The sequence below is a fragment of the Manis pentadactyla genome, chromosome 12, assembly GCF_030020395.1.
Source record: "Manis pentadactyla isolate mManPen7 chromosome 12, mManPen7.hap1, whole genome shotgun sequence".
Lineage (NCBI taxonomy): Eukaryota > Metazoa > Chordata > Mammalia > Pholidota > Manidae > Manis > Manis pentadactyla.
Window position 1 is genome coordinate 14,525,608 of NC_080030.1, and position 23,565 is coordinate 14,549,172.

Genomic DNA, 23,565 nt, shown 5'->3' on the forward strand with positions numbered 1-23,565 from the left:
AGTCACAGGCAGCCCAAAGAATGGGTCCGCTTCAGACCAGAGGCTGCAGACCCAGGGCAGAAGTATCTGTACCCAACTCAGTGCCATTATGCCTGCTCTGCCCTCACTCTGAGCTCTGTGGTGGCCACCTTCTTATCCCTCAGCCCAGAATGCTCTTCCCCTCATTCCTGTATGGCCGGCCTTTCCATTCTTGAGGCCTGAGCCTCCTCCTAAAAGCTTTCCTGAATGCCCCTGCCCCTTCCATCCAGGACCACACCCTAGTCATTTGCCCTAATGGTTCCATGACTGCAACTCCATTCATGTGTGGAGTTCTGATTTACTTGATTGTCACCTCCATTTCTGTGAGCTCCAGAAGGGCAGGGACCTTGTCAGCCCTAGCCCTTGAATCAATGTCTAGTCATTATAGGCAGGCGGTCAATACATATTTGTTGAATAAATAAACTTCTCTTACCTCTGAGCATTCTACACATGCTGTTCCTCCAGCCCAGAATTCCTTTCCTACTACTTTTATGAATGGTTCCCAAAGCATTTCATCCATGATGTTGTAATGGGGTTAGGAACACAAGTTCTGAACAGACTGGGGTTTAAATGCAAGCTCTGTCCCTCTTTGGGCGCTGGCTGTGTCAGGAATGTCATTTCCCCAATACTTCACATTTATAGTTTTTTTTAGTTCCTAGGTTGAACATTATAATCCCAGAGCTGAAGTTTGCAACTTTTGACACTTTCACCGGTTTCTCCACCCCCCTCGCCACACCTCTGGCAACCAGCAAACTGTTCTCTATCTATAAGTTCACTTGTTGTATTTTCAGATTCCACATAAAAGTGAGATCACACAGTATTTGTTTTTCTCCATCTGATGTATTTCACTTGGCATAATGCCTTCAAGGCCCATCCACGTTGTTGGAAACGGCAGGATTTTTTCTTTTTTATGGCTAATATTCCATTATATATATGGACCACACTTTCTTTATCCACTCATCACCAATGGACATTTAGCTTGTGTCAGTGTCTTAGAGGCTATTGCTAATAATGCCACAGTGGAGATGCAGGTGTCATTTCCTCTGGCTAAATACCCAGAAGTGGGATTGCTGGTTCTATTTTCTAGTTCTGTTTCTAATTTTTTTTGAGGAACCTCTGTACTGTTTTTCACAGTGGCTGCACCAATTTACATTCCCAGCAACATGCATGTATTTAATAAACAGAAATTCACATAAAATTCCCACCTTTGCCTTTTACTGGTACCTCCCAATCCTCCCTCCCCCAGCCCCTGGCAACCACTTATCTGCTTTCTTCTTCTATGGATTTGCATATTCTGGACATTTCATATAAATGGACTCATACACTCTGCGGCCTTTTGTATTGAGCTTCTTGCTGTAACATAATGTTTAGAGGGTTGCTCTATCTTGCAACGTGCACAGTACTTATTTTCTTCTTAAGGCTGAATACCATTCCATTGTAAGGATATGTCTCATCTTGTTTATCCACTCACCTGTTGATGGACACGTAGGTCGCTTCCTTTGTTTTGGTTATCGTGAATTATGCTGCAGGGACCATATGAGTATCTGTTTGAGTCCCTGTCTTCTTTTGGGTACACTTTATCTCTTTTTATGGCTGAGCAATAGTCCGTTGTACAGGTGGACCCTATCTTGTTTATCCATTCAAACGTCAGTGGACACTTGGGTTGTGTCTACCTTTTGGCTATTGTGAATCATGCTGGTCTGAGTATTTGTGTACAAGTGTTTGTATGAACAGGTTTTCAGTTCTTTTGGGTACATACTTGGGAGTGGAATGGCTGGATCATAGGATAACTCTCTGCTCAACGTTTTGAGGAACTATCAGACTGCTTTCCACAGCAGTTGCACCATTTTTACATTCCCACCAGAGTTGCAATGTCTCCACGTCCTTGCCAACACTGATTCTCTGCTTTTTAAACATTATTGTTTTTACTATTGCCATCTTAATGGTTCCCCATCCGTCCTGTCCAGTTGACGAGCCTGGCACAGTCCTGCAGCATAGGCAGCTAGGGCTGTGCACCAGGCAGCAAGAGCCAAGGGGGATGTGGTCGGGGCGCTGCTACTAGCTGTAACCTTGAGCAAGTCACTCGCCCTGGTTGCATATTAATGGCCTAAGCTGTTGAAGAGGAAGATAACATCCCTGCAAGGGTGGCTCTGAGCTTTCCGTAAGACAATTTGTGTGCGGCGCGGGGCAGAGCCGAACACGGAGCAAAAACAGATAGCGGTAATTAGCTTTCTTTTTGACTCGGCGCTGAGAATCCCTCCTCAAATTTCCTAAGCAGAAATACATGCTTCCTCCTCTGTGTCCCCACACATCTTGTTTATTATGTGGGCATCTTTGTTCCCCCCTAGCAGCTCTAGGGTGGAAACCAAACATCCTGACGTTTGGACGTGGGTCAAAACACAACTTTGCTTCTTTCTTCACCCCTTTGTTCTGTGGCGGAGTCTTGCCCTGCCTCTGGCTGAGGATTCCTGCCCACGGCTCAGGCCCAGGCCCGTGCCACATTCAAATCTCTGAACCTGAATTGCTGTTGGATGGGCGCCTCCCCAGGCTGGAGGCTTCCGTGGGAAGGGGCCTGGTGGCTCTGCTGCTGACCTTCCTCCTGGCTGCCCCCACCCCGCCCCCTCTCATCAGCCCGTTGGGTTCGCCCCGCACAGGTGCAGGTAGGAGGGCCCAGGGCAGGTCCTCCTTGGCTGGTGGCTTTACCCTCTTTGATGACCTAGCAGTGTGTTAAAGTGGCACCCCTGTGAATCTGGTGTGTGTTCTGGGGCTTGGAAGCTCTTTCCTAGAGACCCCTTTGTTGGGGTTGGGGCATCTTTGATCTGGGCTGCGGCTGAGGGGAGCCCCCCCACCCGGTGGGCCTCCAAGCCAACTACCAAGAAGCACACACCCTGGATGCACCATCCCAGCTGCCTGCCTCTCACCCTCTGGGTGTCCTGGGAGTCAGATCTGAGCCCTCTCGGCTCACTCTAGCTCTCTTAAACCAGAGCCGGCTTGAGTCCTGGGTGGCCTGCCTTCAGGGACACTTTTGAAAGGCTGTGAAGTCCCCTCCCTCTCTGGGCTCCCATGTCCCAAGATGCTGGATGGGGACTTACAGGTAGCCACGGCTCCGCTGAAGAAATGTCTTCGCTCATCTCTTTTTTGAAAAAGGCTTTTTATTTGAGAGAATTTAACCAGGACAACAGCAGAGGGTGGATCTGATGAAAGCACAGGTGCTGGCTTCCTAACCCCTGGTACCTGCAAATGTGACCCAATTTGGACATAGGGTCAAGATAGGGTGAGGTCATTAAGGTGGCCCTGACCCGACATGACTGGCATCTTTATAAAAAGAGGGAATTTGGACACACAGATACCCCATGAAGGTGGAGGCAGAGATGAGGGTGATCTGCGTGTAAGCCCAGGAAGGCCGAGGGCTGCCAGCAAGCCACTGGGAGTCTGGGGAGAGGCCTGGGACAGACCTTCCTCAGCCTCAGGAGGACCGGCCCTGCCACCTTGATCTTCGATTTCTGGCTTCTAGAACCAAGCATTTCTGGAGCTAAACCACCCAGCCTGTGGCAGTTCAGGCAGCTCTAGCAGACGGCACACACGCTACCCCCACCCAGCCCCGATTATTTGAAAGCATACTCTGGACATCAGATTTTTCTGGGTGCATTTCTTTTGAAAATCTGCAAGAGCAGGGGTCGGCCCCACTGTTTCCTGACAGCTCTGATGTGGACCGCTGAGTCCTATTCCTCCTAGTTACAACTGTGTAGACTAGTCCAGGTGCTGTCAGGACACCAGGGGGGTGGTCCTCTAGGCCTCGGTGTCCCCAAGGGGCTGGTGAGAGGTGCAGGGAGAGGCAGACAATGGCTTGGCTTCAGCCCAAGCAGCATTTCCCACCTGCCACTTCACCCCTCCTTACTGGCTCCAAGTGGCCGGGCTTTTTTTAGTCAAATCTGGTGCCTTAAGGATTGAAGTTTCTGTTCACCGAGGATTTCTAAAGAATATGTTGCAAGCTCTGAAGGCACCCCCCAGAGAGGCATTCCACACGTTTCCAGTGAGGGGCAGCCCCGCTGATGGGGGGGTCAGTGGGGCAATGGCTCTGGCTGACCAAGGAAACTGACCACACTGTTGCACAGTCTGTGTGACAACTGTTAACAAACATTAACGTGGGGAGAAAATGACATTGGCTGACATAAGAATCAGGATAGTGGTTGGGTGTTTTTTAAGAATGCGTTTATTTGCTCACTTATTGGCCACGTGGATCCTGACTCTGTACTTAGGGGTGATTACCATGACGAGCACAGTTTTGCACCTCATACCTACTTGTGGAATCAAGCCCGCATTCCTGGACCAAAGGACCACAACCAACAGGACCACAAATCCCGCCCAGGGGGTGAATGCCCGGGAGCAGGGAGGCCCAGGAGTGAGGCCCCAGAGACGGTGGCATACACAGGCATTCCTCTGCATGTGCCCAGGGTCTGACTTGCCCACAAAAGGTGAGTCTGGGCCTCTTCTAAAAACAGCACCAAGGCCTCCCCTTGAAAAGAGACGTGCCTGGCACCACGGAAAGAGCCCAACTTGCCAATTGGAATTATTCACAAAATGGCAACTAGTGTCCTGCTTCTCCTTTTTAATTAAAATATAAAATTCACCTTACAAACGAAAAGGAGAGAACTGGAGCAGGACCTTGGGTGGGCTCTCTGCCAGGCTACCCCCTTCCTGGCAGTGGTGCCTGCTGGGTTCACTGTGTGGCCTCAGCTTCTTACTGGGATGGGGAGTCTGGGCAGCGCCACCCTCATGGGGTGGTTGTGAGGCTCCCGAGCCTGCCAAGGGCTTGGCCTGGCTTGCAGCAGGCAACTGGCATGAACAGTGCAGGAAGGCGGGCGGCCGATGGGCCCTGGGGTGCAAGGGTGGGGGCTCAGGGGAGGTCGCGGTAGGGCAGGCGGAAGGGGTAGAGGGGAGTGTAGCGCGAGTCTTGCCAGAGCAGCTTCTCCTCCAGGAAGGCCACGGTCTGCAGGGTCAGGACCAGTGTCTGGTGCTTCAGCATGCTGTGCACATTCAGGCCTGGCAAGCGGGCATTCGGGTGCAGTCAGGGACGGTAAGGCGGTCCCGTGTCTGGAGCCCCTTTCCCTCCTTGGGAAGCACCCCCCCTTACACAGAGACTGTGGTTGGGGGTGGGTCATGAGCCCTGCAGACTGGGTTCAAATACCAGCTCAGCCACTCCCTGCCAGCAAGACCCTGGATGACAGAGACCACAGCTCCCAACTCGCCACCCGGAGCCTCCCACAGTCACTGCCACCTCCCACCCACAGAGCATCAGCAGAGCAGGTGAATGAGCACAATGTGCTGAGGCGGCTGTGTGTCTGTGGTCAGTGAGCCAGGGGCAGGTCCTGCAGGGCCTGTGGGCAGACGGGGCCCAGATGCAGGCGCTCACAGGTGCCCCCTTGTGGCTGCTGCGGGGAGGACAGAGTGGGGGCCAAGGATAGGACCTGCTGCTAGTGGTGGCAGTGGTGGGGAACACCCTGCGTAAGAGCAGGCGCAGCACCCAGGACAACGGCCACTGTGCTGGCCCTGGTAGGAGACTGTGGGGCCAGGTGGTGAGAAGTGGCCGGTTCTGGATGTGTTTAAAGAAGGGTGAGCTAACAGAGCGGAGGGTATCTGGGGCCTGAGCCACTGCAAGGCCGGCGATCTTGTGCCTGTGTGACCCCCGTGTGTCTGGAGACATGCAGTGAGGAGGGGAGAGCACCCTGAGCAGGAGCTCGCATGGCGAAGGATGTGAACAGGCCTGTGTGCTCTCTGGGGACCTGGGGGCCCTCTGCTCACCCACAGCTGGGACCAGGGTGAAGGTCTTGAGTTTGGAGGTGGCGGCCACAACATTCTGAGGCATGTCCTCATGTGCTCTGAAAAGGAGGCCAGGAGGTGAGTCCTGCGGTGGACGGAGGTGGGCCCCCACCCAGCTCTACCCTGCACCCTCACAGGTCCACGAGGAGCACGGAGTCCCCCCAGCGGCGGTAGTGGGCCAGTTCTGTCAGGTACTGGGGGTCTGCGGTTGGCAGCTCCAGGGAGTCCACGATGTGCAGGTCGTCCTGGGGGGTGGGGAGGAGGATGGTGTGAGCCCCCGATTGCTCCCCAGCCTCCTCCCCAAGGACCCTGGCAGCGCCAGGCATGATGGGGGCTGTACCTGGGCCAGCTTGACGGTCAGCGCCACCTTGAGCCCCTGCACCCGCATTTTCATGGGCAGCATGTAGTAGTAGCTCGTGGGGCCCCGGGGGCCGTGGGCAACGCCTCCTGAGGGGACAGAGGTGTGCACAGGTGAGGGGCTGGGCTGGGAGGTCAGAAATTTGCTCCAGTGATTGTGTGCACAGGCTGCCAGCAGCCAGATTGAATTCCAGCAAAGAGGGCAGGGCCTTGGTACGGATGGAGAGGGAAGGCTGGATCAGACATCACCTGGGACAGGTGACTTCACTCACTGGGCCTGTTTCCTCAGCCATTGAACCCTGCGTGATGGCCATCTACCCATGTGTCCACTCCCTGTGGGGCCCTGGGAGTACAGCAGGGAACAAGATGGACAGGATCCCGGCCCTCAAACCATTCGTATTCAGAGGCTTGACTGCTGAGGTAATCACGGCTGTGTGGGGCAGCACAAGGGGGGTGCACGGGCAGGGGGACCCAAGGGAGGTCTAGGAGGAGGCATGGCCCAAACACATCAGAGAGGTGATGGGAGTTGGTCAGGCAAACGGCAGATGACTGGGTGAGCTCTGTCTGGTCAGAGAGAGTGTGGAGGGGACAAAGGGGAGAGGATCTGCAGCCTGGAATGCCAAGTAAAGAGCTCAGACTTCATACAAAGACGACAGGAACGGAGAAGTTTAGGAAAATCCCTCCGGGTGCTGTGGGAAGTGGGGGCCAGGAGAGGTGAGATGGGAGGGAGGGCCACAGGGGCTGCGGCCACAGTCTGACGGGAGAGGCCAAGACTAGAGTGGAGGCTCCCAGATCCGACCCACACAGGGGCGGGGAGGTGCGTGGGCCTGAGGCCTACCACCCCTGCCAAGGTGGAGGGAATGGGGCTCACGAGACTTCTCAATGGGTGTGTGTGAACAGACACCGAGACCTCCATTAACGCGGAGCCCCCTGCATGCGCTGCCTCACTTACCTCCTCGCCAGATCGGGGAGCGGATGCTGCCATGTCTCGCACGCCCACTACCTTTCTGCGGCCAGGGCTTCCGGCCACCACCCTGCACCTCGGCCCTAGTCTTGGTCTTGGCATAGCTCTGTGGGCACAAAGTGAGGAGAGGGTCAGGTGCATGAGGCTGATGGCACTGTGGTCCAAAGGTGCCAGGCCCAGAAATACAGCAGTGAGCTGGGCAGACTGGGCCTGCCGCTGTGGAGCCCGATGGGGGGCAGAGATGGGGGCTCTGCTGGACAAGCCGGAGGGTTCTGGGAGGGAGGGAGGGAGGGAAGGAGAAATAAATCAAGCATTTCTTCCTCCCCTCCCAAAGCTGGCCTTAAAGGCAGGGGCTGTGCTACCTGGCATGCAGTGAGGGCTATTTTTCAAATGATTTTAGTGTGGGGAGAGTCGTGGCTAGAATCAGGAAGAGGTGTGGGGGTGGGGGCTTCTGATGGCAGGTTGATTTCACTCCTACTTCATTCCTCGGGTGATGGGGAGCCAGGGAGGATGTGAGCAGGGATAGTGACCTCAATGCTGTATGCCCAACACCTCGAATGGAACCTGGCACATGATAGGTGCCTTGTGAGTATTTACAGAATAAACAAAATACATTGTGTTTGTAACTCTTTTTGGCACCCTCTACTAGACTGGGACTCCGCAAAGGCAGGGGGCAAACCATACAAATAACTGGATGGACTTCTGAGGGGGGCAGAGGGAAGGCAGAGAAGCCCTGATCGGTAATGGCCTCTTCCATGCTCTTGGCCTAAAATCCAAACTCCTCACCACTGCTGACCTCTATGGCCACACTGGGCTCCTCCTGGTCCCTGCCCCAGTCCTCTGCATGTGCTGTTCTCACCACCTCTACCGCAGGCCCTCTGCCCCCTTTACCTAATTAGTTCCTATTGCACACCTGTGGTTAAATGCCTCTTTCTCTGGGACAACTTCCCTAATTATACATCTCCATGAGTGACTACTTGATTCACGTTCACTTCTCCAACTAGATGGTGAACTTGGTAAGGGCAGGAATCTTGTCTGCTGGCACAATACCCAGTGCAGGGTGGTTGTTCAAGAAACGCCTGGCAAGTGACTCGTTAGCCAACGGTTCAGGAGAATGCGCCCAGCCATCTGGAGAAGACACACTGAGGGGCTTGCTCAGCCTCTGTACTCCCACCTCATCCCCCTGGGGCACTCACAATTCTCTTGAAGTTCTTCTGCCAGATGGCAACCTGGTGCAGGATATCCAGCCTGTGGAGGAAGAAGGCAACATGAGGCCCACATCCACTTAAGCTCTCCACACTCCAAAAGATGAAAAGTCGTGCTCCTTCCATCCACTTCCAGGGCCCTGTGTGCCCTGCCTCTGCCCTTCTCTGACCCCATCTCATACCACCTCCAGCGCCATTCCATTTCCATTCTGTGAAACAGGCTCCAGCCTCCATACCTTTGTGCTCGCTATTCCCCTCGCTTGTTCCTTCTCAGCCTGCAGGTCTCAGGCCAAATATCTGAGAGAGAGGCCCCTTCCTCCTTCTCACAGTACCTTACTTCTTCCCTAGCATTACAACTCGCTGGTTGCAAACGTCCTCCTGGTTTTACCTCCCTATCCCTGTGCTGTCCCCTACAGCAGACACTGGCCACATGTTAAAGTCACAGCATTTCAGATACATCAGGTTAAATAAAATATACTACTGAAATCAATCTCACTTGTTTCTTTCTACTTAAAAAAAAAAAACGTGGCTTAGAGAAAAGTGTAAATGAACACATGTGGCTCACATTATGCACTGGACATGGCTGCCAGGCGTTGGCAAGCTGTCTAGCAGGCCAAATCTGGCCAGCTGCCTGTTTTTGTAAACATGTTTTACTGGAACACAGCCATGCTCATTCACTTACAAATTGTCTGTGGCTGCTTTTGCACTACACGGGCAGACGCGAGTAATTGCCATGGAGATGTTGTAGCCTGCAAAGCCTAAAATACTTTCTTCCTGGCCCTTTATAGAGTTTGCTGACTCCTGCAACATCAGTGACCTCAATGCTGTATGCCCAACACCTCGAATGGAACCTGGCACATGACAGTGCCTTGTAAGTATTTACAGAATAAACAAAATACACTGTGTTTGGAACTTTTTTTGGCACCCTCTACTAGACTGGGACTCTGCAAAGGCAGGGGGAAAACCGTACAAATAATAGTAATAGTGATAAACTAAGTATCAAAGTGCTATACACAGTTGGCAAGTGATAACCTGGTCCTGGGAGTTAGCCCACAGAAGTTTGAGATCCTGGCTCTAAAGCTTACAAGCTGTGTGACCTTGGGAAAATTTCTTAAGCTGTCTGTGCTCAGTTTCCTTATACACAAAGTAAGGATAGCAGAACCCCTTCCTAGGGTTGCTATGAGGATCTAGTTAACTCAAAGGCAAATAGGCTGTGCCAGGCATATAGTAAGGACTTCATTGTTGGTGGTCATTTTTGCAAAAACCATTAACAGTAACGATAATCAACATTTCTATAGAACTTCTTATGTGCCAGAATTAACTCATTTAATCTCTTGAGTTTTGACAAGAATGGAGACACCGTAGGGCAAATGGAGGAAGGCAGGATTTGAATCCAGCTACTCTGGCTCCACAGTTCTGCGTGCTTAACACCTACAGGATGTTACCTCTGAGCTCTCAACCTCACAGAACTCCGCAAAGACCATCATCCTCTTTTGACAGGTGGAGAAACTGAGGCTGGAGCCCAGATCATCCTGATTCCTACCACCCATCCCTCCGTTCCTCGGCCACCCAGTTCCTCTTTTCAGCTTCCTCTCACCTGGGCGCTGTAGAGAAAACTTCGGGGTGCAGCTCAGCTAGACCCACGCGCTCTTGCTCGTAGCCCCGCAGGGACTCTATCCAGGCTTGTACCGGACGCCGGTGGGGAGATACCGGGAGCTCGCACCTGCGCAGCACAGGCGCCTGGGGAACTAAAGCGATTGGGAGGTCAAGGGTCAGGGCCAAGGGTCAGAATTCCTTGTCGCCGGCTCTCCTGGGCGACCCCGGCAACCTCACCCGCGCTCGCCACCGGCTCTGGCTTCTCCGCCGGCTGCACGGCCTCTTCCGCCAGTGCGTTCAGGCTCTGTAAACGGTGGGCGGGAGTAAGAGACAACCCCCGGTCCCTCCGGCCTTTGTCCTCCGACTCCGCCCCCAGACCCCGGCCTCACCCGACAGCCGGGCCGCCGCAGCCAGCCCCGCGCCCCTGCCCGAACTAGCTGCAGCATCTCCGCGCAGCTTCCCACGCCGAGAGGTCAGAGCTCCCTCCAGACGCGCGCGACGCCTCGCGATGACATCACGCTCGCGACACCGCCCGCCCCGCTTAGATTCGATGTTGGAAAGCGGGGCATGCAAGAGCGAGGGTGTTGGGGCCGGGCCCAGTGTGCCCCCACCTCCGCCCCAACACTACCCGGCCAGACCACAGTTTTCACGCTTGGCCTAAAGGGCCCGGCGCGACAACTCCACAACGCAAACCCACAGCAAGAAGCCCCGCCCCCTCCGTAGGTCTTGCCCTCCTGAGTACCGCCCCTAAGAGCAGGTAAGGGAATTCAGCCAATGAGAGCTCTCCTGCCCTCGTTCAGCCAATGAGAGCGCTAAGTCTGGAGGAGTGGCCCACCCATGGCTGGGAGGTTCTGGGGCGGGCACCTAAGGGAATGGGACCAGTAACTGTCACTCTGTGGCTGCCGGTCTCGCCCTCCAGGCTCCGCCCCCTCCTGGCCTCCGAGACGTTTTGGCATTGGTTTTTCTGTGCCCATCAGCGTGTTTTTGCCTGTTTGCTTGTTTGTTTGAATATAGGGCCTTAGCTCCCAGAGCTAAGGAATCCTCAGGAATGCGCTTGTCGGACGGTGCCTCTCCTCTTAGATCCTCCTGTCAGGTCTGTGTCCCCCTCTGACCTTTCGGGTTAGGTCTGTGTCACCCCCACCGCCACCTCCTAAGCCAGGGTCCTGTCCCCTGCCAGGGCTCTCCGAGAATAGTGGGGAGCAAAGTGGGAGTCCACAGATCCTGGATTGCCCCCCTCGTTGCCCATCTTCAAAAGAAATCCAAAGGCTCATTAGGTTCTTTGCCACACTTCCCGCAGGACCTCCAGGGGACGCCACGAATCCATAGCAGCCTTCCCTGCCGGGCCAGGCCTACTCACCTCGACCGAGCTCGGGGGCCCAGCAAACATGGTTTCGGAGTCCTCATCTGGAAAATGAGGAAGTCAGAAGACTTCGATGGAACGATGGAGGCAAAGCATGCTATAGCACAAGGTGAAAACAGTAATAAGTAGCGTTGTTGTTGTTCGATGGAACGATGGAGGCAAAGCATGCTATAGCACAAGGTGAAAACAGTAATAAGTAGCGTTGTTGTTCGATGGAACGATGGAGGCAAAGCATGCTATAGCACAAGGTGAAAACTTACTAAGTAGCATTGTTGTTGTTCGATGGAACGATGAAGGCAAAGCATGCTATAGCATAAGGTGAAAACTTACTAAGTAGCATTGTTGTTGTTGTTGATGATATTATTATTATTATTACTGAATGTGAGTTTTGTCATCAAAGCAAGGCCAGAGCCAAGGCAGAGGACTCAGAATGCTGTGGTAAAGATGTGGGTGCCTTTTTTTTGTGTGTATGTGATGTATAATATGTGGATATTTTTGTGAGGTGTTAATGAACATTTACATTTCATTGTGTATTCCATCCCTGCAAGAGTGACTGAGGATGTGTTTAAAACTCTGTTCGCTTTGCAATTTAAAAAGGTCTTTTAATCCTTTATTTTGTAGAGTTGGTTCATCCTATATTTGCATAGGTAATTCATACACCTGGTAAAGAAACTTTCAAAAACTACCCAAGGATAGCTAGAGTGAAAAGTCTGTCTCCTCCAGCCTCTGTTCCCTGACCCTCCCAGTGCCCCTCCCAGAAGCCAGCACCACAACCAGTTGTGTGTCTCCTCCCAGAACCAGTTTAGGATTTTACAGGCAGATTTACACAGTGCCCACTGTGTCCGCCCTGTGCTCTCTAGTGGGCTCCTCTGGAGCAGGGAGGCCTCGCCTGGGTGGGTCTGCATGTGGAACCTTGGGGTTGGGCTGCAGCTTAGCATGTCCCCCAGCCAACCACGTCTCCAGCCACACGGTTTTTGCTACCCGTGCTCCCTCTCTTTTCCCAGCTGGTGGCCTCAGGAGCTTCTCTTGCTGGACTTCCCTACCCCGTGGGGAAGAGTGGCTTTTGTAGAAAGTATACCCCGACGTCTGTATTTACCAGCTCCACTGACACGTGTGTGGCCAGAGCTGGGCCTGTCCCCCTAGTCCCCACAGATGGCGTCCTGCGGAACCTTGCCCCTGGGGCCACACTCCTAGTGGCAGGCCCTGGCCCTCTGGAGACCCTGAGCGCCTGGGGCTGACTGCAGCACGCCTTTACCTGGCAGCAGAGCCGGGGGTGGGGGGCTGGGGGGCGTGGCGCCCACAGGAGTCAGGAGGCCGCGCTGGGAGCTGTCTCTCTGTGTCTCCCTCTCCCACAGCTCCCCCTCCTGGACCCCCTAGGTCTTGCAGGCAGCTGGTCTCAGGCAGCTCCAAGCCTTTCCCACCTCATTTATGATTTTCTAGGCCACCACGCACTCTTACCGCGGAGGCGTCCCCAGCCCCAAGGCTGCACCCCACCAGGCCTCCCCGCCCCTCCCCAGCAGCCCCTCAGGCCTTCAGCCTCTGGCTTCCCCACCCCCAACCCCCTCCTTGTTCTTTTTGCTGCCTCTGTATCTGATTGGGTACTTTTGTGCGTCTGACTGGGACATAGTGCAGGGGTAACATGGGGCCTCCTGACCCTGAGTCACTGCTGCTCCCTGAGTGTCACAGAGACCCATCGAGCCTTCCAGCCTCAGCCCCCTGGTTCTCTGCCCTGCTCATGGGCTCTTCTCTGCCTGGAGCACCTCCTACTCTCCCTTTCCCTGGGGACACTGCCCCCCTTCCCACCACTCACCCTTCAAAATCCAGCCGCAGGTGCACCCCCACACACTGTTCTCCTGCTGGGCAAGGGGGCTCGGGGTCTTCTCTTCAGCTCTGCATCCTCCTTCCAGCAACCAAGGCTCTGTGAATGTCTGTAGGACGAGCGGGAGGGTGATGGTGCACGCTTGGGTTCTGGGGGGTCAGAGAGCCTGTGGTTGGTGTGGCGGCCTGGCCCAGGACCTGACCACTGCCTCCTACAGGAGCGCCAGGTGTGGCCGTCCCCAGGTGGAGGCATGTTGTCTGAACCGCATCCCGTGGGTATGCCAGCAGAGAGGGACACGAGCTAAGGTCTCGGAATCATGCCTGCCCCCCCTGGCTGGGTCCTGCTGCACCAGTCCTTCCTAGAGTGTTCCTCCCTCCCCTCTGGGGCTAGCTCTGCTCACGTCCAAGCATCTTTTTTTTTTAAATTTTGGTATCATTAATGTACAAGTACATGAGCAACATTATGGTTACTAGACTCCCCCCATCATCAAGTCTGCCCCACACACCCCATTATAGTCACTGTCCATCAGTGTGCTAAGATGCTATTGAATCACTGCTTGTCTTTTCTGTGTTGTACTGCCTTTCCCATGTCCCCCCACTACATTATGTGTGCTAATCTCGTAATGCCCCTTTTCCCCCCTTCACCCTCCCTTCCCACCCACCCTCCCCAGTCCCTTTCCCTTTGGTAACTGTTAGTCCATCCTTGGGTTCTGTGAGTCTGCTGCTGTTTTGTTCCTTCAGTTTTTTTCTTTGTTCTTAGATGAATAAAATCATTTGATACTTGTCTTTCTCCGCCTGGCTTATTTCACTGAGCATAATACCCTCTAGCTCCATCCATGTTGTTGGAAATGGTAGAATTTGTTTTCTTCTTATAGCTGAATAATATTCCATTGTGTATATGCACTACATCTTCTTTATCCATTCATCTACTGGTGGATACTTAGGTTGCTTCCATTTCTTGGCTATTGTAAGTAGTGCTGCAATAAACATAGGGGTGCATCTGTCTTTTTCAAACTGCATTCTTAGGGTAAATTCCTAGCAGTGAAATTCCTGGGTCAAATGGTATTTCTATTTTGAGTTTTTTGAGGAAACTCCATACTGCTTTCCACAATGGTTGAACTAATTTCCATTCCCACCAGCAGTGTAGGAGGGTTCCCCTTTGAGTTATGACTTTTATTTTGAATTCTTTCCCAGGAAGATTGGTTATATCTACCTCGCCAGGCCTTCTTTCTGGCGTTGTTTGAGTGATTTTGGACTGGACCAGGTTCTTCTGCCTTTTCATGGTGATAGAAGTTATTGCTGGTGAGTGGCATGTGTGTCAGCTGGGAGAACAAAGTCCCTTCCTGCTTGCTGATCTCCTTGCCCTCTCCACTGCCTGTGCCAGTTACCCGCACACAGGGAGCAGTCTCTAGGTTGATCCCCTGAGCTGCCGTGGGTGGGGCGGCCCTCAGGATAGCCTAGGGCACTGTGTGGGTCACAGGTGCGCGGCGTGTGTTCTCCTGTGAGAATAGCACCTCTTCTTGCCTTCCGGACTTTGCGCCGGCTTCCTCTGCCTGTGCCGGGTGGCTGAACGCTGGGAACAGCCTCTGGGCCAGCCCAGTTAGCTGCACGCTGGGAGAAGACTCTGTATGGTTGCTGTGGGTGGGGCTGCTCCCTGGCTGGTCCACAGCAATGGTGGGTCAGCTGGTTTGCTTGCAGTGCCGGCAGGGGTAGGGGACAGGAATGAATGGCAGGCTGCTTATCACCATGAGGGGCTTCAGAGCTGTGCTGCATTGCCACTGTGGGGTTAGGGTGCCCAAAGTTCCTTAAAATTCCCAGCCTGCCGGGCTGAGTGTTCCAGGGCAATTTTGTCTTTTAAGACTTTTAAAGTGCCCACTTTTCTTTTTTCCCAGGGCAGCAGGCTGTGGGAACCTGTTCACAGTCGCAGTCTCAGATTTTACTTTTCCGTTTCTAATATCCAGTACACCATGCAATGTGTGTCTGTGCTCCCGGTGCAGATTACTAGTGCTGGTTATTTAGCAGTCCTGTGCTTCCACGCCCTCCCCACTCTGATTCTTTTCCTCCTGCCAGTGAGCTTGGGTTGGGGGAGTGCTCAGGTCCCACCAGGTCACAGCTTTGTATCTTACCCTTTTCGTGAGATGCTGAGTTCTCACAGATGTAGATGTAGTCTGGCTCATATACTATATCTTCTGGTCTCTCTTTTAGGGATGGTTGTATTTGCTGTATTTTCTAAAATATATATGGTTTTTGGAGGAGATTTCCGCCACCCTACTCACGCCACCATCTTGAGAAAAATCCCATTACCCTTCTTAAGTGTAATTTATTAGTATGGTAACCTTCCAAATTCCTTTCTGTATATTTAACAAAAATACACACACACAAACACACATATCTGTACTTTGTAGATTTCTTTTTGCTTCATTGGATAAAATGGTGCCATACTTCAGTATGGTTCTGTAACTTGTGTTTCTAATTTACTAAGTAATAAGCTTTTCATTGACACAGATCAATGTAACATTAAGACTACATGGGAGCTTAGTAAATGATAAACTTTACATTTCAAAATAGTAAAGAATGGCTGTGGGTCAGCCACCCATTCGGAGAACAAATTTCTATCTACACCATTTGCAAAAACAAATTCCAGGTAGAATAAATAGTTAAACTGAAGTATATTAGAAGGAAATGTAAATAGATTTTTCCTTAGAAGAGGGAGGGCTTTCTTAAGGTTTTTATGATAAGGCAACTTTTGTAAAGGAATGTTTAACACTGCAGGGGGCAGTAGGGCACTCAGGCATGGAGCAGCAGGGCTGTGCCACCTCAGTGGGTACAACAGGAGACATCCAGGGGCCAGACCAGCTGCCACACTGGAGATCTTCACTATTCTGTGAGAAAATGGATTGTAAAGCTAGATTTCTACGCCCCAAGATACTCAAGTTTGAGGGCAAAATAATGTTTTCAAGCTTGCAAGGATTCAGATTAACACTTATAAATTTATCTAAAAGAGTTTCTAAAGGTTTTATTCCAGTGAAATAGAAAGTGAATTTAAGACTAAAAGAATTGTCAGGTCTGCCGATTCAAAATAAAAAAACAGGGAAATCTGTGTGATTGTATGTTACAATGTGAATTTTGCGGAATGAAAACACTCCAACGATTTCAGCAGGAGAGGCACCAAGGCTTCTGTGGAGAGTTACAGCTAATTCTCTTGCTGGTGAGCTTGTGTGTGGGAGCAGGAAACAGAAATTTGGGCTCACTCCCATTGTCTATTAAGTACTAGGGGTTTAGGTGTTAAAAATACAAAATGCCAAGGCAAGACCCAGCAATGCCATTCCTAAGTATCCAGGAGAAGAGAAGAGAAAACACACCCCACAAGTTGTACACAAAGATACTCATATGGTCTTAGTCATATTAGTCAAAAACTGGAAACCCAAAGCTCCATCAGCTGGTGAATGGGAAAACACTGTGTGCGATATTCATACGCAAGCAAACTATGGAGACAGAGACTGAGCAAAAGGAAATGGAAATTAAGAAAAAGGAACCAACTATTGATAAACATGATACAGAATTTCAAAACCATACTAAATGAAAGAAACCAGACACAACAAATGACATACTGTATGATTCCATTTATGTGAAATTCTAGAAAAGATAAAACTATAGTGACAAAGCACATTGGTGGTCACCTGACTGAAAAGGACATGAGGGAATTTTTTTGGAGTAATGGAAATATTCTATATTTTAATCATTGTTAAACAGCTATACATTTGCCAAAACTCATTGAAGCTTGAAGAGGACACTTAAAAATGGGTGAATTTTATTAATACATATCTCAAAGCTACATACCTTTAAAAACAATGATACCCACTAAAAGTATAAAAATAGAGTAGCTCCAACCACTGTAGGGAAGTGGGGAGTAGGATGGGGTTTTCAAAGCAGTCACCCACATTGAGAGAGCCGCCTGCAGAGCCCCACCAGTTCCAGCTCCAGCTGCTGTGTCTTCCCAGCACAAGTGCCAGAGAGGCAGGAGAGAGCCCCCGGGGGATCCTGGCACCCAGGCTTTGGGCGGCCCCAGCTGACACTGAGTGGAACAGACTCTCAGGCCTGACTCGCTTGGCCTTTTCATCAATGTTTCAGAAGCAGAGCAGTTTTGCACCTGGGTGAACCTGCCCAAATAAAGTCCTTCATTTCTGTATACACGGTTTCTAGTGAAACTACGTTAAGACTTAACTCACTTGATACATAAGGAAGAACTTAGAAAATCAAGACAATCCTTTTTCTCTACCAAGTCCTGGAATTAAAACTATTGAAATAACTGAAACTATTATCTCATTGGCAATTTAGGAAAATTAACCTCAAGATTCAAAGGTCACTGGGCGTCATATTAGTTTAATATTTTGAAATATTTATTGTCTCTACATGGCTCTCCAGGACAGAAACCTGGTTCAGTTCCTACCTGCTCACTGCACACCACATAGGCCACGCTGAGAGGTGATGTCTGCAATTCCTACCCTGTTACTTTCACCTAAAGACTATTCTTTTTCTACCTTATTTTGAAGCTCAGAGCATCCAGCTAGAACGGTGGTTCTCAACCAGGGGCAATTTTGTACCGCTCCCACCTTTCCGCACTGCCAGAACCCTCCCCCAGCCCCTGCCCCCCCAGGACATTTAAGTCTGGAGACAGTTTTAGTTGCAATTGGGGGCAGGGGTGTACTGCCGGCATCTAGTGCTTAGAGGCCGGAGATGCTAAACAACCTACAAAGCCCAGGACAAGCCCTGCACCAAGCCCCGCCCCCATCATAAAGCATTCCCCAGCCCGTTTAAAGGTCAACAGGGCTGAGGTTGAGAGGCCCTGAACTAGATTAGTGTCTCCTCTGACCCTGTTAATGCCAACTAATGATCCCTCAGGTGCCCCCTCACCTCTCATTGCAATATCTCTGCCCCCTACTTCTGGGACTGATTCCTAGGCCGCACGTGGACTTTGTCATTGCCAAGAACTGCCCCCCTCCTGAAATCCTATGGCCTTACGGTCTCTCCCACCAGCGTGCTTTCTCCCTTGCTCCCTCTTTGTTCTTTGATGTCACCTAGACCTCTCTCTAGTTTTATCCACTGCTCCCTTTTCCCCCAATGTGACCTTCTAGGCCAGCACTAGAATTAGAAATATATTGCAAGCTGCATATGTAATTTAAACTATTCTAGTAGCTGCGGTTTAAAAGAGTGACTATACAATTGCACTTAATTTTCATAATGTATTTCATTTACCCAATATATTCAAAATGTCAATTCAGCATTAATATACAAAATAATTGATGGAACATTTTACATTTTTTTTGTACAAAGTCTTTGAAATCCCATGTAGTTTATTTATTTATTAAGGTATTATTCCTTGTATTTTAGTTATGGCACATTGCTATGCACACTGACCACTTTGCAGGTGCTCAACAGCCACGCATGTCACTGAAGCTAGTTTCTTTCCACCACCCATGACCTCCTGTTGATAAATCCAATGGGCCCTCTTCAGACTCTATAACTCCACCAGCCTTTGACATGATTGCCCACCGCAGCACCTCTCACATCATTGGAATGTGGTGGTTATGAGTCAGGCTCTGGAGCCATGCTGCCTGGGTTCTAATTCCAGTTCTACCACTTATTAGCTGTGGGACCTGAGGTAAATAACCTGCCCTGTCTGTGCACCAGAGATAATAATTGTACCTACTTCTAGGGTTGTTTTGCAGTTTAAATGTGTTAATAGAGAACACTTAACTAGTCCTATTCTAAATGCTCTACATGTATTAATTGTTACCTAAAACAGTGCCTAGCCCCTAGTAACGTGTATGTATCTATACGAATAGCATTTTACCATTTCCAATCACTGCCCAGGTGAGAAGCTCCCCTGGCTAGGATCACAGCTTGGCCACAGCTGCAGAGACAAGGAGCAGATCTGCTCTCCATGCTCTCCTCCCTAGCCTAAGCTTGCTGATTGTTATGAATTGAATTATGTCACCCTGAAAAGATATATTGGAGTTTTTACCACCAGGACCTTATTGGGACATAAGGGCCTTGCAGATGTGATTAAGATGAAGTCACACTGGTTTAGGGTTGGCCTCTAATGCAACGTGACTGGTGAAATGACGTGCAGACCCGCATAAAAACCCCCAGGATTCTACAAGTCAAAGCGACTGGCACAGATGCCCCCTTGGCCCTCAGACCTAATCCTGCTGACACCTTTTTCTGGGCTTCTAGCCTCCAGAACTGGGAGACCTTCCATTTCTGTTGATTAGGGCGCCCTCACTGTGCAATTTGTGGTCCTTCATTATGGCAGCCCTACCAGACTAACCCACTGAAGGGAGGAAGGAGGCCGGCGGGAGATCGCGGGGCAGGTCGGAAGGACGGGCAGCAGCCGCGCAGGCTGGGAGCCAGCGGAAGATGCGGCCCCTACGCTCCGACCCGACCCAGGGAACCCACCGTTCGCCCGCAGCCCCACCCTGGCTCGCAATGAGGTGCAGGAGCAGGCCAGACCGGCAGTGGGGGGTGGGGGGAAGAAGGGGTCGAGAATGAGGCTGACTCCTGTTCACTGAACCGAAACCTCAGTGAGGCCCAAGTTGCGCTTGTGTTCTTCTCGTAGGTTTCCGAAAGTGGTAACAAGTGTAGCAGCAGCAGGGGGAGCAGCCTGGAAGGCAAAGTGGAGGCCCTGGGCTTGCAAGCACTGCCCCCTCGGCTCCTGAGGCCTCTGTGGAGGGAGTGGGGCAGTGGGTCTAGACATAAAGGCATCTTGTGAGTCCCCTCTTCTCATTTCCCCAACTTGTTCATGTGCTAGAAATGGGGGAGGGGCTCTTGAGAAAATTCTGCATGCGAGTATTCAATGCAAGGCTGTCAGCTCCAGGCAGTTGCAAGGAGACAGTCCCTTGCTGATTCTAACAGTAACATTTGCAGAATTTGAACACATAAGCCAAGTCCACTGGAAATCTGCACCGCAGATGGCAGTTCCTGTTTTGTCAGCCGCACTGATATTCCAAGAAACGCTTAGAGCTGTTTTTCAACTTGTGGCTATCTTGAGGAAATAAGGTCAGAAACTCTCCTTAAAGGTGTTTCATGATATGTTTTGCAACACCTGGTAAGACCGTGGAGGAGGGAATGTAACAGTAATAAATGAATTTGTAGTAGAGGAAAAGGGGAACGAAATCTTTGTTCAAAACTGAACACTAACATTCACTGGAAAGTGAACTCAAGCAGCCCCAGAAACTTTGTCCACTAATGGGCAGAGGTGGATGGGGTGGCAGTTTCTTCTTCTTCTCCAGATTTTCTTAGTCTGAGGGTCAGAGTTAAAGCTGAAAGCTGATTTTGTTCAACCCCAAGAATCCTGTCCCAGGGGACTGAGGAGGAGCAGAAAAAAACAAAAAGCTAGTGAATCGGCACAGGAATGTCTGCCTGGACCCTTGCAAGCTCTACTTCATGTGTCGGCACCCCAGCCCCTCTCCCACGATTTCCCCTCGAAAAGCCCTGACCGCTTGTGTGTCAGGAGGACGGTGGTTCTTCAAGGCAGGAGCTGGCCACTCCCTCATTTGCTAACAAGTCAATAAACTATTCTTTCCTTTCCTCAAAACCTTGTCATTGTGTTTTGTGGTTTGACCTCAGGGACGAGGACCGGGTCTTGGTATCAGGAGCAGCACCCCCCACCCCGGCCAAGTGCCCGCAGTGCCGCTCCTTCAGTGTCAGAGGCCACAGGGTCAGGGACGCAGAGCTCCCGGCTTCCTCCTTGCTAGCCACAGGGGACTGTGCGGGCCAGGAATTCATGCTGTGTGGCAGGGCAAGTACAAGCCTCTAGAACTCCCTGTATACATTGAAAGCAGTAATGCCTGGTGACACCAAGGATTTGAAAGAAGAACGGGTGGTGATTTCCACATACCCTTATTGAAGTCACTCATTTAGCCTACTTAGAAAACAGACGAATCTTGGAGATGACAGTGAATGATTGTCATGTAATCAGAGTGTCTCAAACTGCAGTTCCTGCTGCACATGGGGCTTCATCACTTGGTCCCCAAGCACCCAGTGTGTAAGTATTGGTCAGGAAAATGCTCTTTGTTCTCTTCCTGTGAGTAAAGACCAGCAGGGCAGTTAGCTTTCAGCCGGCAAGGAGAGAAAACTATCTCAGAGGTATATCAGACCTCCAGACTTGGGTTGTCATTTAGAGAGAAGGAAGCTTCATCTCCTTTTTCTTCCAGAAGCCGTCACACTGGCCCATCCCATTGATGGTACTAGGCTGACTGGACCCAGTGATCAGGAAGTACAGCTCATCTAGGCATATTGACAGTGCAGTCACATGTCAGAAGGTGGGAAATAAATCCAACAAAAATTCAGGGACCTTTCATCTTAGAGAAGTTACTAGAAATCTATCTTGTGGGCATGCCAAGCTATCCCTTCTAAGGTGAAGAATAAGATGCTGTATCTGCACCCCCACCCCAAACACACACACACACACACACACACACACACACAGAGCACAGCGGCCTGGTGGACCACCTCGGATTTCAGAGGCAGCATAGACCTCATTTCCAGTGGGCTACTCTGACCCATTTACTGATTGGTCTGAAAAGCACCTAGTTTGAGAGCAGCCTGGACCTTTGGAAGGTGGAAGGCAGTAGATGGCAACACCTGGATCTCCTCTCATTGCCACCCCTTCCAGGTGCACACCTGAAAACGGCCTAGCGTGAGACGGACTTGCCCAAGATCACACGGCCCGGACCCTGGCCTGACCTGCGTGGTGGTCCACGCTCCATGCCAAGCCTGGTTGGCATTCTTCCGTCTCTGAGTCTGTGTGTCAGACACACGTAACACCAGTCCCCAGGAGCTGGAGGTGTCATCTATATATCCCTGGGGATGTCCCTAGGGAGGAATGTCTGGCGTGACCCTCCCTGTGCAGGTCGGGATGTTGGGCAGGTCCTGGGAGGTGCTGTGGCCTCAGCAGGACAGGGAACTGGTGAGAAAAAGCAGCCTGAGCTCAGCTCTTGTCTCCTCAGAGCTGGGACCCCGGTGACATTGTGAAAGAGTGAGGGGACGGCTCTGGTGGAGATGTGTGTACTCATGCATGGCAAGGGCCAGGAGGGGGGGCAGTCAGCAGCCCAGAGGGGCATGTGGGCGTGTCTGAATGCAGGGAGGGGCCCTTGAAGAAGTGATGTCACTGATGACACGCCCAGTAGAACCTCAATTGTGACCCGGATGGACGGAACCCAGCTCCTGGTCGCAGACCCCAGTCCTGCTCACTTGACCGGAGGTGCTCGACAGAGCAACATGCGGTCTTGTTGTGCGGAGCCTTCTGAAGGCGTGGGAGTCAGGGAAGCCGAGAGGGAGAGTCTTCCTGCTCGCTGTGGGCGTTGGCTCAGTGACCTCCTCCAACTCCTCTGTCTGTGTCTCCCGAGGAGCCCCGAGGTAACACAGGGCAGCCCAGAGGGGCCACTCCAGGGCCAGGCCACGAGTGTGACCCATCCTGGCTGACGTTTCCCCCAGCCCCGTGTGTGTGCGCGGTGGGCATGGGGCATGGGTGGGACTGAAGGCTGGGGAGCAGGGGGCAGTCAGTGTCACAGCTCTGGTCTCATCATTCAGGACATGGAGGTGAGTGTTGGGACCAGGTACTTCCACCCACATGTTAATCCTGAGCCCAGGGGTGTCCTCCTCTTCCCTGAGGGACTGGATGTCTACGCAGATGGCCCTGTGGGCCTGATCTCGGGGGCAGAGTTGGGGGCCCACATTGCCCCCTGTGGGGAGGTCCACGCAACCATGGGTGCCTCCTCCCCAGCTACCAGGTGCCGGCTTTGCAGAGCTCCACCCTGGGGAGCGTGGAGGAGCTGGTGGATGGATTCACCTACTCCATCTCCCTGGACCTGGGGCAGGCTGTCTACACCCAGGATCCCTTCCCTCCCAGGGCTTCCCCACGAGAGTGGCTGACAGGACCACTCCAGAGGGCCTGGAACATTGTTCCCGGGGGCACCCCGTGCCTCTCCTTGCTCGCACCCCAGGGGGCTGGGGGCTCTCGGGTGAGCTGCAAACCTCCCTTGTCCTGGTGGTTCCTGGGTTTCCCACTGACTATCTCCCTCCTGCCCCCCTCAGCATGAACCTGAGCCATCTGTCCATGGGACTGAGGTCCCCAAGCGCAGGGCTTCCTGGACAGGAGTGAGGAGGAAGGGGAGAAAGTGCTTGGCACGAGTGGAACCAGCTCCAAACACCAGCCAGAGCGCTCCCGAGGCCACCCTCCCTCCCGAGGACGCTGATCAGCCGACCACGGGCCAGCGGCTCCCCCGGTGAGCACACACCCCGTCCTCGGCACAGTCGGGCCTCTGCCCACAGCCCGCTGTGTGTCTTGCGTGTCCCCACGTGTCTGAGCCACAACGTGCTCCTCTGACAGGCAGGGAGGCTGGCGATCAGCCTGTTAGGGTGCC

At 52.0% G+C, this 23,565-nt stretch overlaps 1 protein-coding gene and 1 long non-coding RNA gene across 5 annotated transcripts; one reads left to right on the top strand and one right to left on the bottom strand.

The window, feature by feature from the left end:
• Positions 1-4,213: 4,213 nt before the first annotated feature.
• Positions 4,214-10,629, bottom strand: MRPL4 (mitochondrial ribosomal protein L4). 2 transcript variants are annotated; one of them, XM_036903363.2, is made up of 9 exons: positions 10,350-10,618; positions 10,198-10,264; positions 9,962-10,112; positions 8,356-8,407; positions 7,148-7,265; positions 6,179-6,285; positions 5,974-6,083; positions 5,821-5,897; positions 4,214-5,061 (listed from the first exon to the last, which is right to left on the bottom strand). In XM_036903363.2, the coding sequence occupies exons 1-9, from the start codon at positions 10,404-10,406 to the stop codon at positions 4,916-4,918; spliced, it is 885 nt and encodes a 294-aa protein (XP_036759258.2). In that variant the 5' UTR covers positions 10,407-10,618; the 3' UTR covers positions 4,214-4,915. The 2 variants fall into 2 exon arrangements, with proteins under 2 accessions (XP_036759258.2, XP_036759263.1); XM_036903368.2 differs by lacking the exons at positions 6,179-6,285; positions 8,356-8,407 and having other exon boundaries at positions 10,350-10,629.
• A 179-nt stretch (positions 10,630-10,808) lies between these two features.
• Positions 10,809-19,511, top strand: LOC118921552 (uncharacterized). 3 transcript variants are annotated; one of them, XR_008993089.1, is made up of 4 exons: positions 10,809-11,053; positions 11,258-11,429; positions 11,639-14,440; positions 19,013-19,511. It is a non-coding gene; the product is annotated as an uncharacterized LOC118921552 (long non-coding RNA). The 3 variants fall into 3 exon arrangements; XR_008993091.1 differs by having other exon boundaries at positions 12,325-14,440; XR_008993090.1 differs by lacking the exon at positions 11,639-14,440 and having other exon boundaries at positions 10,810-11,053.
• The last annotated feature ends 4,054 nt before the right edge of the window (positions 19,512-23,565 follow it).

Coding starts and splice junctions, on each gene's coding strand:
- MRPL4 (XM_036903363.2), bottom strand. CDS start 10,406: ATGCTGCAGCTAGTTCGGGCAGGGGCGCGGGGCTGGCTGCGGCGGCCC. Junction 8,408..9,961: donor GTTTTCTCTACAGCGCCCAG/GTGAGAGGAAGC, acceptor CTTCCTCCACAG/GCTGGATATCCTGCACCAGG. Junction 6,084..6,178: donor TGACCGTCAAGCTGGCCCAG/GTACAGCCCCCA, acceptor CCCACCCCCCAG/GACGACCTGCACATCGTGGA.